Source organism: Ammospiza nelsoni, chromosome Z, assembly GCF_027579445.1.
Source record: "Ammospiza nelsoni isolate bAmmNel1 chromosome Z, bAmmNel1.pri, whole genome shotgun sequence".
NCBI lineage: Eukaryota > Metazoa > Chordata > Aves > Passeriformes > Passerellidae > Ammospiza > Ammospiza nelsoni.
In genome coordinates, this window is record NC_080669.1 from 74949707 (window position 1) to 74964052 (window position 14346).

A 14346-nucleotide genomic window follows, 5' to 3' on the forward strand; every position below is an offset into this window, starting at 1 on the left:
GCAGTGCTGAGTCCAGAAAGGATCTGCAGCAAGGCCAGGAACAAAATGTAGAATGTCCAGTATATAGAGTTTTGCATATGACTGGTGTCTTTTAACTAAGATTTTTTTCAGTAATATGCAACTTACTTGTTCTGTTTCCCAGAACAAAAAAGGTTTTTTAAAAGAAAAACATGTGCTTTGAACTTGCTTGTTAACCAACTATATAATTCTCTTCAGTCAGAGCTTAAGTAATGGTGTCATTTTTGAAGACTAAAGACAAGTGTAGGCACATGCATGCATGCTTCCCAAAGCCTCCCTTGGGAACAAAGCCCTGAAATTGCACACACTGATGGCCTGGGAATGAAAATTTGCATTTGTGTTGCAAATTTTCTTGTCCGCTTACAGATAAGCGAGGTATCTGAGTGGGGTGGAGCATGAAATAGTGATTGACCAGGTTGTAAAGAATGGGGGTTGTAAGTCAAAGGCAGCAGAGCCTTCGGCTCACAATTCTGTGTAGAATGTACTTGTGAAAGACATGTTTGCTCACTCCCCATCTCATCTGTATTTGTTGCTTTAATTATTTACTGTAATGTACTCCATTCCTGTGTCTCAAGAAAGTGATTGTGAAAAAGTAACGAGTAAATCATGTTTGAGGAAATTCAGTGTTATTCCTGTGAGAGAGGCCATGTGTCAGAGATTGTACCAGAATCCTGATTCTGTGGCTTTTGCTTTAGGGTACTTGATTTTTTTATATTAACTTGTTTATCTTTCTCCAGTATTGTATTTCACAATTTTTCTTTGACAAAGGTAGTTTCCAAACTGCATTTGCCTATGAGATACAGTGATAGAAATGAGCCATATTTACATTTGTGGCTGGAATTAAAATTAGGAAACTGGTGAGTGGAGCTTACATGAAAAATTTGGTCTTGTAGTTCATTGTCATGGTGGATGGTAATTACTTTTGGCACATGATGAAATGATAATTCCTATCTGCTCTTCTGTGGAAGTCATTGGGAGAGAGAAGTGTCTGAAATACTTGTGTAGCTATTTAATTTTATGGTATGTTCAGCTGATTCACATGTAACAGAGCTGTGTGCTCACTATATAAACCAGATGTATTTTCATTTTGAACACTGCAAGTGTCCAGGTGTTAATGTCCTGGTTTTAAATGGTCTAATGTGTGCAAGAATAGTAACTCTCAATATGTGGGATTTGAAATTATGTGCTTCAGGTATGTTCATGCTGTTTTGCCCCACTGTCAATTCAGAAGAGTTTATCTTCTCAAAGGGTAACTGCAGTGAGTTTGTTTATGTCTCCTTTACTGTGGGGTAAGACCCACATGTATGGCCTTTGAACAATTGCATGCACCTCTTGTGTAGCCACATCTAACTGAGACTTTTAAATTAAAACATTTTGTTGAAATGTTTAGTGGATAATAAAACAGCTGTTTTTTTCATGCATAATCACAAGTGACCTTTGACACTATCAGAAAATGGCCATGTTTTTGTGCTGCAGTGAGCATGTTTCACCAATAGTTGTCAGAATTGTCTGACAGAAAATTGGGAAGTTGCTAAAACTTCAGATGAAGCAAGGTAGTAAGGTGTACTAATCCTACGACTGTTATCAGGCTATATGTGCTGTGGAAATAAATTTTCTATGTGTGTTTAAGCAAACAACTTCTTGTTGCTCATTTATGAACTGTTCTTCTGTAAATGATTCTACTAAGTGCTGTACATCTCCCTCCTCATCCCCAGCAGAGGAAGTACTTTACTGTGAAAATCTGTGTTCGAGAAATATTAAGTTTTTAAACCATGTTAAACAAAAAAGCCATGTTATGTTCATTCTCCTTTTTCCTTCTTAGTTTCCACATTTACCTGTTTATATCTTTTCTCCCAGAGTCTAGGCCTGCATCATCTCCCAGCTTAAAAAGGGAAGTTTATTCCTCTAATCTACTTCTGCTTTAGTTTTCATTTCTGGTTTTGTGTAGTCTGTATAATTACTTACTAGTGTTCTTTTCCTCTGGTTTCCAACAAATTCTGAATTTGACCCTGCATAGGTTAAAATTGTTCTAGATGGTATTGCTGGTGGCTGCAGACCATTCATGTTCCTCCTCTGTGATCATTTGACAATTAGGCATATTATTTTTAAAATTTGCTGTCCCTTTTTTAGCTTTGTCTGTGTTTTTCCTCATTATCCTGTAACGTTTGATTGTGGGACTATCCATCCAAGTCTAAAAGAAGTCCCAGATCTTAGGTGTCTTCATCTCTTCTCCTGACACTGTATTCCTGTACTCTGCCTCTCTCCTGCGGATAGGTCTCATTTTATCTGAATTTGATACCATCTCCTCTTTTTACTATATTTGCAGATATTTTCAGTGTCATTCTGATTATGTCCTGTCTCACTCTGTTCCTGAAGCATCAGCCTGTAGCAAGCCTGAGAGTGAAAATATAGAACTCTAAATCCTTCATGAGTTGTGGTGCTGCTTTTTACCATTTTATGTATGTGATTCAAAAACTGATCTCTGTGTAATCTGAATGATAGTTTTTTACCAAGAAGCCTCAAACATTTTTTAAAATCTGTTTTAATGATCTTATTTAAGAGTTCAAGAGATCCTGTTTTTCCCATGAGTGGTGTTGAAAAAGTTAAGTGCAAGCACGAGATACTTGTTTCAAAAGTTTGGCAAGCTGTAAAAAAAGTGCCAAGTTTCTGCAGCTCCCAGATGGTCAGGAGCACATCTAAAGAGAGCAGTTCCAGTACTTTAGGGGTACTGGAGCTATGGGATTTCATGACCTGTTAAATAAAAAATGTCTAAATCTATCAGGTCTTTTGTCCTGAAGCCATTCCAGATGTATCCAGTTGTCAGTAATTTATTTCTTTTTCAAGCTTTGCAATAAAGAAGAGCAAATGCTAATTAAATTCTGATTGTAACTGTAAAATAGTTTTTTGTAGTGAAGTATGCCACTTGGCTGAAATCACTGGGTAGATAAGTATGCTGTGTCTGGGTACTTACGTAACAGGAATTCTACATTTCAAAGTATTATAGTCTTATCTTAACAATGCTTTGTATTACTGTTTAGGTGCTTAGTTATAATGAACGTATGCATAAGGGTTTTAATTTTTCTGGAAATACTGTTTTCATAACCTATTAAAAACAGGTTATGTGCATTATGAGAATTCCATGACTTTACTACTACAATAGATAAATTTTTATAGCCACCCCAGAGATCTAAAAATTAATGGATCTATTTTTTGTCAGTTTATGTTTTGCTTAAAATTGGTTTTTATTTAGCCAAGAGATGATAATACCATAAATAATGGTCACTGATTTTGCTAATATTTTAGTGTCATAAAATCCTAGTGAACTCAAGATTTTTCTACTCCGGCTCATGCTTGAAGCAGGGTGAACTACAGTGAATTGCTCAGGATGTTGTGAGTTGAGTTTTGAATATCTCCAGTGATGGAGATAGGCTTAAACAGAATTTTCTGTGCTTCAGTTTGTGCCTATTGCTTCTTGTCTTGTCACTGGGCATGACTGAGAAGAGTCTGATTCCATTTCTGAATGCCTGCCCCACTTCCAAATTGGGTAATTTTGCACCATGGTAAGATTCCTTTGAGCCGCCCCTTAAATGACAGATGCTCCAAGCCCAAAGCAGATGTCATATTTATATCAAAGCTTTCCTTTTCAAAACTACTTCTCCTCACAATGGTATCGTACAGTGGTAAAGCTGTACAGTTCAGCTCAACAAAAAGATCCTGGGAAACAGTAAAATTATCTATTTTTAAAATTATTTATTTTGCAACACTACCCAGTGTTAGCTCCCTTCTTATTTCAGCCAAGGTTTATGGTTTTCATAAAGCATTTCCTGGAACACTGATTTTATAATCTTATGTTATATCCCTAGGAATCTTTTTCAGAATGGTGGTTGATATTTACTATAATCTTTTCTGTAATCTTTTCTTTCAGAAGAATAAGATAGAACATTCTTTGATTAATGGACTACCATTATATAAAGAAATTTTCCTAAATTTGCATTTCTAGAGGAAGCAACAGTGGCTCATTTTTGCTTAGTAAGGACAGTATCCTTAGTTTCCCCTGGAGCGGCAATAGAAAGATCTTTTTTTCTGAGTATTTAAAGAATAGAGAAGACATGTTTTATCAGACCTTCTAAAGGAAATAAGCGCACTGATAAGAAGACAATTTCCCAGGCCTGTGGGTATCTGCAGACTGTAAGCTGATAGTCAGCAGTCCTGTGTAGGTGGAGCCTTTCCTTCACCTGCCCTCTGCTGATGTCTTCTTGGTCTGGGAAGTGATTCTGTCATTCTGTTCTTCCTTCTCTGGGATCACACTTTCTGAGGTTCACAGGCAGAGATACATATTTACTGTTCACACACAGAAACACATGTAGCATAGTGCTTCTGTGAATGTACTATTTCTCCCATGTCCATCTTTATTTTCTTGGCAGACTGTTGGCAAATCAGCAGCAAAACCCAGCAGGATTTGGGGGATTTAGCTTATATTTGATCCTTCTTTCAGAGTTAGCAGATTCTTGCTTTGAGTTTTATCACATTCAGATTGGTGCTTTGAGCAATTTTGTTCCCTTCGTAGAAGTAAAAATGAAGGTTCCTGAAATGCAGCTTCTTTTCTTACATCTTTTTACTTGCAGAATGCCAGTGCTGGTCTCTCCTCTCTGGTTCCTGATGTTATTACTATAATTTCTCTGTTCTCCAAAACTTTTTTTTAACTAAACTTTTTTTCTGTACTCGCAATATTGCACCTTCTGCATGGCCAGGACACCACCTAACTGAGCTGAAGACCCTTATTCATGTAGGCTTTATTTGCAAATCTGTGCTAGGTCTTGAGCTAAACTGTAATCTTCTTGTCCCAAAATAGTTCCCACTAAGTAAATAGCAGCATAACGCTTCTATTGAGGCATGTAGAAAATGTCATGTTTTCTTTAGGGTGAGCACCTGCCCATGGGGCATGAACTGAGATGAAAAATGTGCAGCTGGTGCCTAAACTTGGAGGAAATTTGAAAATTTATTGAAACATCCTTTGCTTACCATTCAAATATCACACTTATTAGTGTAATTTACAATCTAATAATACCTGAATCATGGTGAGAGTTTGACTTCAGTTGCATTGCTTTTCCAGTCTGTTTTTTCTATTCTGAATTGATTCAGAAGTTTCTGAAGTCTTTATGTGACTTCTCTGGCAAACCTGCGGCTGTAATACAGCCCAGAGGACTGAAAACTGGGGAAAGGAAAGGGAAGGAACAATGGGGGGAGCAGGGGAAGATAAAAACTGTTTCATATGAAGGGCATGTGAAAATTGCTGTAGTTTTACCTGTACTATATTAAAATTGAAGCATGTGTATCTCCCAAGAGTAACTGTTTTCAGACCTTTGCAGTGTAATTTATATAAATGCAGGCATTCACACACACTTCCATAATAAATGTGGATTTTGAAGTTTAGAGAATATGTGATAACCCCACAGACTCATTAATGTTGATGAAAGGCCACCTTTATTGTTGAAAGTCTGTAATTGCATTTCACTATTCTTATACAGTTCTTCATTGTGGTTCAAGTTTTACCGGTTTGCTCAAGACTACTTTTTATTTGTTTTAGTTAACTCTTCTGTTTTGTTCTTTCTCCTAGGAAAGAGCAACATGGGGTATGCTTTCCCAAAAAGTGATTTCAGTATAGCTGTTTACTATTCACTTCCTTCTTACAGTTGTACACCAAAGTTGTTTATATGTGTTTAGAGTCTTACAATATCTTACAGTGCAGAATTGTAGGCTTTTAAGAATGGAAAAGAAGTTTTAAATTATGACTGTATCATGGCATGTTGAGTTCAGAATATATTTTTTATGCCTGGCTAAGGGTGATTTTGACAGTGAGGGAAATTGGACTCAGCTCAAGATTTGTAGTTTTAAGTCATTAAGCTTTATCTCAGGTTCCAATGTTCCAATGTTCACTTGAGGTCGGTTCTGTAGAATACTTAGTATCCATTTGATCAGAACAGAAAATACCCGGTTCCTGAAAACAGTTCTTATGGGCAAGTAATTAGAAAAATTATTAATGCTAATCATATGCCATGGCACTTTCTTAAGGACAATGTCAGGATATAAAAAGAAATATCCAGTCCCTTTAAATATGTTGACATTGTAATATTGTTTTAACTACAGGTACAGAGAGGCTCTTGTCAAGTGGGATGAAGCACTTCAGTTAACTCCAGAGGATGCTACACTTTATGAGATGAAATCACAGGTAAGGCATGACAATTCTTTGCCAGTTTAGAAATTAGAAAAGAAAACATTGTGCTTGTGAACAAGTACTGGGCAGTATTATTTAGTTGTTGTGCGCAGGAACTGCAACACAATTTGGGTATTTCATTTTTACCAACTAACAGGGTGTCTTTTAACCGAAATTGAAATAATGCTGTTATCCCAGCCAGCCAGAGTAAACATCTTTGTTGGGTTGGAATTGGGTTGCTACATTGCAGAGAAAAAAATTATATTGGAGGGAGGGATCAAGGAGAGCCTTAGGGTGATAGATTAGCAAATCTGACCATTAAAAATCTGCCTGCTCTTTCTAAAGATGGGGTTTAATACTATCTACTGTCAGTATTAAACATGGGTACTGTGTGCAAATGGTTTGCTTCAATCTGGTTTTGTATTAAGTGTTACATAGATAAATCAGTCATGTAAAATACTTCATAATATCTCCTCTAATCCTGCCCTTTTTCAGTTGGAAGCTGTTCCCCCTTGTCCTATCACTACATGCCCTTGTAAAAGTCCCACTCCAGCTTTCTTGTGACTCCCATAGGCACCCTCTGGACTGTAGGAAGCATCTCAAGAGGCCCCATAAGCTGTGCCTATTGAGTTTCAGCAAATGGTCTTGAAAAGCTAAATTGTTTGGGAGAGAGGAAAAGAGAAAAAAAAATTGGTGAATGTGTTTTGTAACTTTTAGGAAGTTTGCTGTACTGTTTAGCTTTAAAATCTTTGTAGTTACTCTAATTCTTTATTGTGTAAAAACCCCAATCAGAACCCTAACACCCCTACTTCCCCAAAAAAGAAGCCAAAAAACCCAAACCCCAACAAACCCCAAGAACCAATGCTGGTTCTTTTCCAAGGTGTGGTGGCTGCTTTCTCTGATGGATATTACCACATTTGCTTCTCACAGTCATCTTGTCTGGTGAAGAAAGCATGATTCTGCAAAAGAATTAATAGAATAATCATGACTTCATTTCAAGACAATGCATTCTGAAGGATGCTTTTGTTTTATGTAGCTGCAGAAGGTTTAGCTCTTACTAGGTTATGTTTTTGGTTTGAGAGATTCTTATGGCTTAAGGGTTTTTCTTTAACATGTTTTGGGAGAAGTATTTTACACAACCATAAGTGTTAGTGTAAGTGAAAGATCTGTCTAGACTAGTGGAATGGCTGGAAAAGAGTTGCCCAAATGGCATGAGCATGTAGCAATACTACTCTCCTGATCCTTTTCTCAGGCTCCAGCAAGCTTTGGCCTGGGACTTCTCTGTGTTTAGAAGTGCTTGAAAACTTTTCTTCAACAAATTTGTTTCACTGCTTTCTGTTCATGTGTCAATTTCTAGTATCTGCAGAGCTATGTATTAAGGAATTTCAAATCCTGATTATGCATTATTGGAAGACACAGGATAATGCAATTCTGCTTTAATTAGCAGCACTCCAGATTGCTCTAAAGGGTGTTAACTTACATAGCTGTTCCTTTATAAGTTTAAGTTTTAACTTTACTAGTAAAGAAGGTCTTTACATCTGCTAGGATGTGAAGATGGTATTGGTAAATTTTATCATAGTTTAAAGTTTTAACTCTGTTTCGAATAAACAGAAAGCTGTTAAAAATTTCAGAGCAGTTCTGCTCAGTGGGACAAATTAGTCAACAGCTCCCTTGTAACTGTTTTTATTATGGTCTTATGTGAATGCAAGAATTTAAGATAGGTCTCCAAAAGCATTCTGTTTAATTGAAATTACACCAAAAGTAAGTATTTTCACATTGAAAACAGCAGGACAGCTGTGAAGTGTGTAAGCTTACCTGGACTGGAGCTATGATGCAGTGAATTATCCAAAGAGGTGAGTGCTACAGTGTGGTTCAATCTGTGCTCCAGATAATAGTTCTGAGGGGTTGTTGGTTACTTGGCTCCCCAGTCCCTGTACTTCAGCAAAATGGCAAAGGTGAGTTAGAGACACACAGCTTCTCTGCTGACCAAGAGGAACTGAGAAACAGCTCTGTTACTGTGATTCATCTTGTGAGTTCTCTCTTCTTGTCTAATGATACAAGTGGAGAATAATGAAAGCTGAAAAAAATGCTGAAGGAGCCCAGCCCTCTCTTCTGCCATGACTTTGCTTTCTTTCTGGAAAAAAAGCAATTCTCAGCAGTTGCACCATTTCTTTTTGATTTCACTTTCTTGTATTGGGTAACACTTGTTACACTGTGAATGAGAACACAAGAAAAGCTTGTGTACAAAATACACATTTATAAAACTATTTCTTGAATCTTTTTAATAAAACATGTAATATTTCAGTTGGTAACATCTCTTTCATACATGCAAATAATTATTGCAGATTTTTTTTGCAGTATGACTTATGCTTACTGGAAGCTGTTTAGTAGAATGTGTAATTTGATACCTTTGTACTTCTAAAAGCATTGATGTGAGCTGTAGAAATCCACTTTTGCCATAACAGAAATGCATAATTCATTCAAAAAATATTGTGGCCAATATTCAAGAGATACAGTCTTAGAGCTGACTGTGTTGTTCCAGTCCAGCATACCAGCACAAATACTGCAGCTATTACAGTGTAGCTCAGTGAAAATGTTTTGGAGGAACTGTACAGCAGCGTCAGAAATGCCTGACCAGCTCTGGGTCTGTAAAAATCCCCCTGTCTTGATATGTGTGTCACATTCTAGAGGAGGAGATTCATGTTAGGAAAGACTTTGTGCAATATGCAAAGATTCCTTATGGTCTGTATTAATTTTCTATCAGCGAGAAAATGTTATGAAGAAAATCTGTTGGAGAATTAGCATTGGAGGATGAAGTGGGTTTTGTTTTGCACAGGCTTGAGTGTCTCTCTTATGCCCTTACATTTATTAGGATAACCTTATGTTGGGTATTTCCTTTCTCAACAGCAAACTTAACATTTTCAATACTGCAGCTCAGATAATAATGATAATGGCGCTGTAGGAATCTGTAAATGTTTGTGGTAAGTTCTCAAAGACCTTATTGAAGTATTTTAACAGATGTAGGACAAATGTCTTTCAGTACTTCTGAAGAGCAGAAATAGTGTTTAAAGTTCCTAGTTGTCAAAGTTATTTGAAGTAAGTGTATTTCCAGGAAATCACATGGATCACTGTGGAATTGCTCAGTTGCTTCAAAAAAACGTAGAAATTGATGAGATTTTTTTCTGTTGCTCTCAGCTACTCTTTGATCCATTTAAAAACAGTTTTTTATGGTTTTTGAGAGGTTAGGGGTCCACTTTTCTTTGCATGCAAGATCTGTCAGTATACATACTTGATACTTCATCACCAGCCTAAGCTGTTTCCCCATTGCAAGAGCAATGAGTGGAAAGTAAATGCTTATGCTCGTTCATTTCTGCATTTTTGTTGAAAAACAAAAATCTTTAAAAAGACCCAACAACAGCAGCCTAATTTAAGTAGTATTGTAAGTATATTCAAAGGAATATATAAAGACTGCCTATATTAATGGAGCCACTAAGACTGCTTGAAATTAATTGTGGACTGAATTTCTTAAATATTGACTGGATTATTTTTTTACTACTTTGAACTACAAAGATGGAGGAGCAGACTTTGGCATACTCTGATTTTTTATCTTAATGTTTGGTGACTGGACCATGTGGGACATTTTTGGATGAAGAGAGATATCAAAAGACTTGATACATTGTGATGTTATACAACAAACTGTGATGTTATACAACAAACTTAGTACTACTCCTGAGAATTCACCTGGCTCATGTTGCTTATCTCGTGACAGTTGCACCTCAGATCTCAGATAACTATGCAACTATGACAGAATTTTTAAAGTAGTAAAAAGTAAATTTTTATATATATATTTAGAAACAAGTAAATTCAAATGTAAACTGTCAAGTTAAGTTCCTTTTTATAATTTTTTTGGATGTTTTGTCATCAGCTGTATGAGCATCCAGTTTCCTTCAATGCTACATCCTCAATTTGCATTCATTTGAACAGGACCAGGCTATGAGATACGTGTCACTTCTTTGTTTTTATATATGAAACCCATAATCTTCGAATGATTCCATATCCCCTCTTCTAAAGGCTGTCTTAATGTTGAACTCAGTGAAGAAATAATATCTACTTCGATCTCTCTTCCTACTTAAGAAATTACAAGGTTTCTAAGACATGACCAGACTTAGAATCCCAAGTTTAGATTATAATAAGTCAGCTAGTAAGTGCTGATTATTTTAAATTTGTTTTTCTTGAATTGGGATGTGTACAGAGAAGAGTAAACTGTCAAAAAATTAGTGTGAACTCCAGAAATCTAAATTGCAATAAAGCATTTCTGTATGGTGCAATGGTAATAGCTTTAGAGCATGAGTAAATGTAAACTACTTATGAGTAGGATGAATTTTATTAATCTGTATTTTGAAATGGGTTACTGGATGGAAAAAGGAATTTGGTCATTTTCACTGGAAGTGGAATGTATCTATATATAGTGATTCAGCCTCAATCCACTGAGCTCATTAAAAACCAAAACTTACTCAGATTCATAACACTTCCAAAATATTGTGGGTAGAACATGATGGATCAGTCTGCTGCCTGGATTTCTAATACTTGGTCAGTCTCCTGATGAGAGTTGCTATGTTTAATTGGTTTTTTGCCACTGAGTTCTTCTAATTCTTCTAATTTATCTTCTATGACTTTTTCTAAAAGTCTGATAAATGAAGTTATTATAGGACATGGGTATGTTTTTGTTTTAAAACGTGTAATAAAGATAAATTTCTTTGAGTAAAGCAAGTCCTGAAAATCCACTTACTGAATATCTTTATAAGACATTTCCCTCCAGTCACTTTTGACACATACATATGTGTGTGTGTGTGTGCCCGCAGTGAGAGTCTTGAGATGTTTTTTCTGCTTCATAAATTTTTTTCCTACTTTTTTTATTAGTTTTAAGAATGTTTTCTAATAGAGTGTTATCACTATACATATGTATCACTATATATATATGCATCACTTCATATGTACACTGTAAATATATTATGAGAGTGTGTGTGTGTGTGTGTGTGTGTGTATGTATACAAACACATACTTGATGTGGCTGCACGTTGAGCATGTGACAGGCACGCTGTGTGACAAGGAGGCTACAGCACATGTGGTTCCTGTTTGGCTTTGTCTTGCCATGTGTCTGTACCCCAGAAGGACTGAGCACTGCTCGTCAAATCTGTGCACAGGAAATCTTTGTGCTGGCAGTGTTTTTTATTCCTTGTTCAGTGTGGTTTTTGGGTGTGGAATAGCTGGTTTGCTGGTTCAGTTTCCAAGTAGCATACAGAGATGTTTTATTAAAGTGATATTGGTATCATTATAATGAGTAGATAATGATTATCTACTCGTGATAGATTGGAGCAGAGTAAGCCAAGACGAGGCTGCACACATTTATGTCTGCCATTGTAGGTTTATTTTGATGACCTCTTCACCTGAAAAAAAAAGTGTAGGAAAATAGTGTGCATTAATAAGTATATTCATTATACTGACTGACAACTGTACCTGAGTCATTTTATTAATAACTAAAAAAAAACTACCTGTGTTGGATAAAAATGCATATACATTCAAATGTGTGTTTGTTTGAATGTACTTGGAGAATCTAATGCCAAAATTATTAGGAGCAAAGTAATTACTACATGATCTGGAAGAGCATTTTTAAAGCAGCTGTTTATGCTGATGCACACAATACTCATAAATAGATGAAAGTGGAATAACTGCCTTTATTAGCAAAGTAATAATTCAGTAAACAAACCAGTAAGATTCATTAAATACTACAAATGATTTCCTAAGCACTTACACCGATGTTTTGTAATTAGTTTGCAGTAGAAAGTACTGGTAGGAAATACGGAGTACTTGGGATACATAAAAATGTTCCTGTAAATGTATACTTGGATTTGTTTTCTCTTATGAGAATAAATACATTAAGACACGGATGTAGAAGATAGCTGATAGATGCAGAATCCCTTCATCTTGGTAGAATGTATGCTTCTCCACTAGTAACAGTTTGCTTCACTTCACACATCTGCTGCAAATAGGGGAAACTGCCAATAGAAATGTAATTAATCTGAAAATTTTGGAAAACACATAAAATTTATCATAGACTTTGATACAAAATGCAGACATTGAGAAGAGTTGAGCAGGAAAGAGGGAAGATGATATAGTGCTGTAGATTTTTTTTCTGAAGATTTTTTAGATACTTCTGAATTCTAAGGTACAGTCCATCGATGGAATTGAAGTGAAGCCATAAGACTAGTCTTTAGAAAAGTTTAGCCACAGAACAGCAGAAGCATCAATCCAAAGGGCTATTTAGAAGCCGTGTTTATGACGTTTCTTGCGGCAGAACGTATGCGGCCACTAGGGCGAAGTCCGGCTAGCAGGTGGTCTGTGGCCGACACCCAGCTGCATGAACTGCCAGCCCCCCTTGGCGTCTATAGGCCTCGGCCTGGGCTGGCTTGCGGACTGGTCTCACATCGGAAGGGACGAGAATAAGGAGCGGCACACTCGCTGGGGGTGAAGGTCGGTTTATTGATCTAACTGGACCACCAACCGAGGGGATGGCACCAACCAGCAAATGTCCCCAAGGAGCGGGAGAAGCAGGGTTTTAAAGAAAGGGGGGGGGGGGGGGGGGGTGTATAAGGGAGGGATCCACAGTGAGCCAATGGGGAAAGGTGAAGGGAGGAACTTAACATAACTGACATACAGAGGAACCCAATAAATACAAAGTAGGGGAGGGGCCCTGGGACCACAGCCAACCACAACCCCCAGAGAGAAGAAGGTTCTCGAAAGCTAGGAGGAGTGAGGTGTGATTGACTGGGTCCAGGGAGGGGGGGGGGGAAAGTTTACTTATATGGAGATATGAGGGAGGAGAAATTACATAACTTAGATAACTGACAATACCAAGGGCAGGGGTAACCATAGCAACATAACTGTTGGTAGGGCTATGGCGGGAAAACTGGGGAGGGCAGAATCATTTACATGGAACAGGGGGAAACAATACATAAAATGGGGGAGTGAAACAAGAAACTTAACAGCACACTACAACAGTTTCTTGGTTTTTTTCAGTCCGGGGTTGCTTTCTGTAGTAAATCTTTGCCTTCTCCTTTCCCTCTTCCTCTTTTGTTCAGTGTACTGCTCACCTCTATGCTGTGCATGTACTATTTGTTAATTAGGGTAAATACTCAAGATCATAACATTTCCTCCTCTACTTCACACTCATATTTATCTATTTAATATATCATAGAACAGTAAGGTTAAATAAATCTGTTTTGAACTTCAGCAATAGTCCTAACATATTCTAATATTATTCATCGTAGTTATGGTCAGTTGGGATGAAAGTGGTTGCCCACACATGAGTCTAACTCTTGTGGTTGACATTCTCATCATACTGCAAGAATGCAGTTGTCATTTGTTTCTTACACTGGTATCTATCACCATAGCATGAAATCATGATCTCAGAGTGATGCATGTCTTCAGGTGATGTGCCAATCTCATGGTGGTATTGGAAACATAAGGCAAACTTTGAGCCACACTGTGTATTGCTAACTGTGATTTATTGTCTTAGTTATGGAGATTCAATGCAAGGAGAATAATCCTGTGGTAACTGCTGAGTAACAGAGATTTTCACATTCAGAAACCACTTTTTTTCTTACTTAATATAGGTGACTTAATGTCTAAGCTAGGCTCTGCAGAATGCTTGTTCTCTAAATACAGCAGTCATTGTTAAGGTCTGTTTCCATGCTGAGTTACAGGGATTGTTTCTATAATTATATCATGTGCACTGCACTGTTTCTGGTAGACTGCAGCTCTCTATTAAAAAGAATAAGTGCAGTCCAGGAGTTTTTCAACAGTACTTGCGCATTTATTATGTTTAGCTCTCCAGGTGTTTGTCCTTCTGACTATTCTGTTATGCTTCTATAGACTGTGGGGTTTGTTGACAAGGAGAGACCTCTTCAGAAGCAGTTAATCTACTTCTAATAGCATTGCTTAAATAATTTGGGTGAATTGTCCTCTAGCATGCCTGTTTCTCTCTGTGGGGATTGACATGAGTCTGGGTGACTATCTGAGGTCAGACAAGCAATTTTTAACTAAAAAAAGCTAGG

The 14346-nt window shown here is 37.1% G+C and overlaps 1 protein-coding gene across 2 annotated transcripts in view; it reads left to right on the plus strand.

The window, feature by feature from the left end:
• The window catches only part of TTC33 (tetratricopeptide repeat domain 33), a 44338-nt gene that overhangs the window by 17855 nt on the left and 12137 nt on the right, over nt 1-14346 (plus strand). For both annotated transcript variants that reach the window (XM_059492567.1, XM_059492569.1), the window contains exon 3: nt 6166-6247. In XM_059492567.1, coding sequence (XP_059348550.1) covers nt 6166-6247 — 82 coding nt within the window. The remainder of the gene's footprint in view (nt 1-6165; nt 6248-14346) is intronic.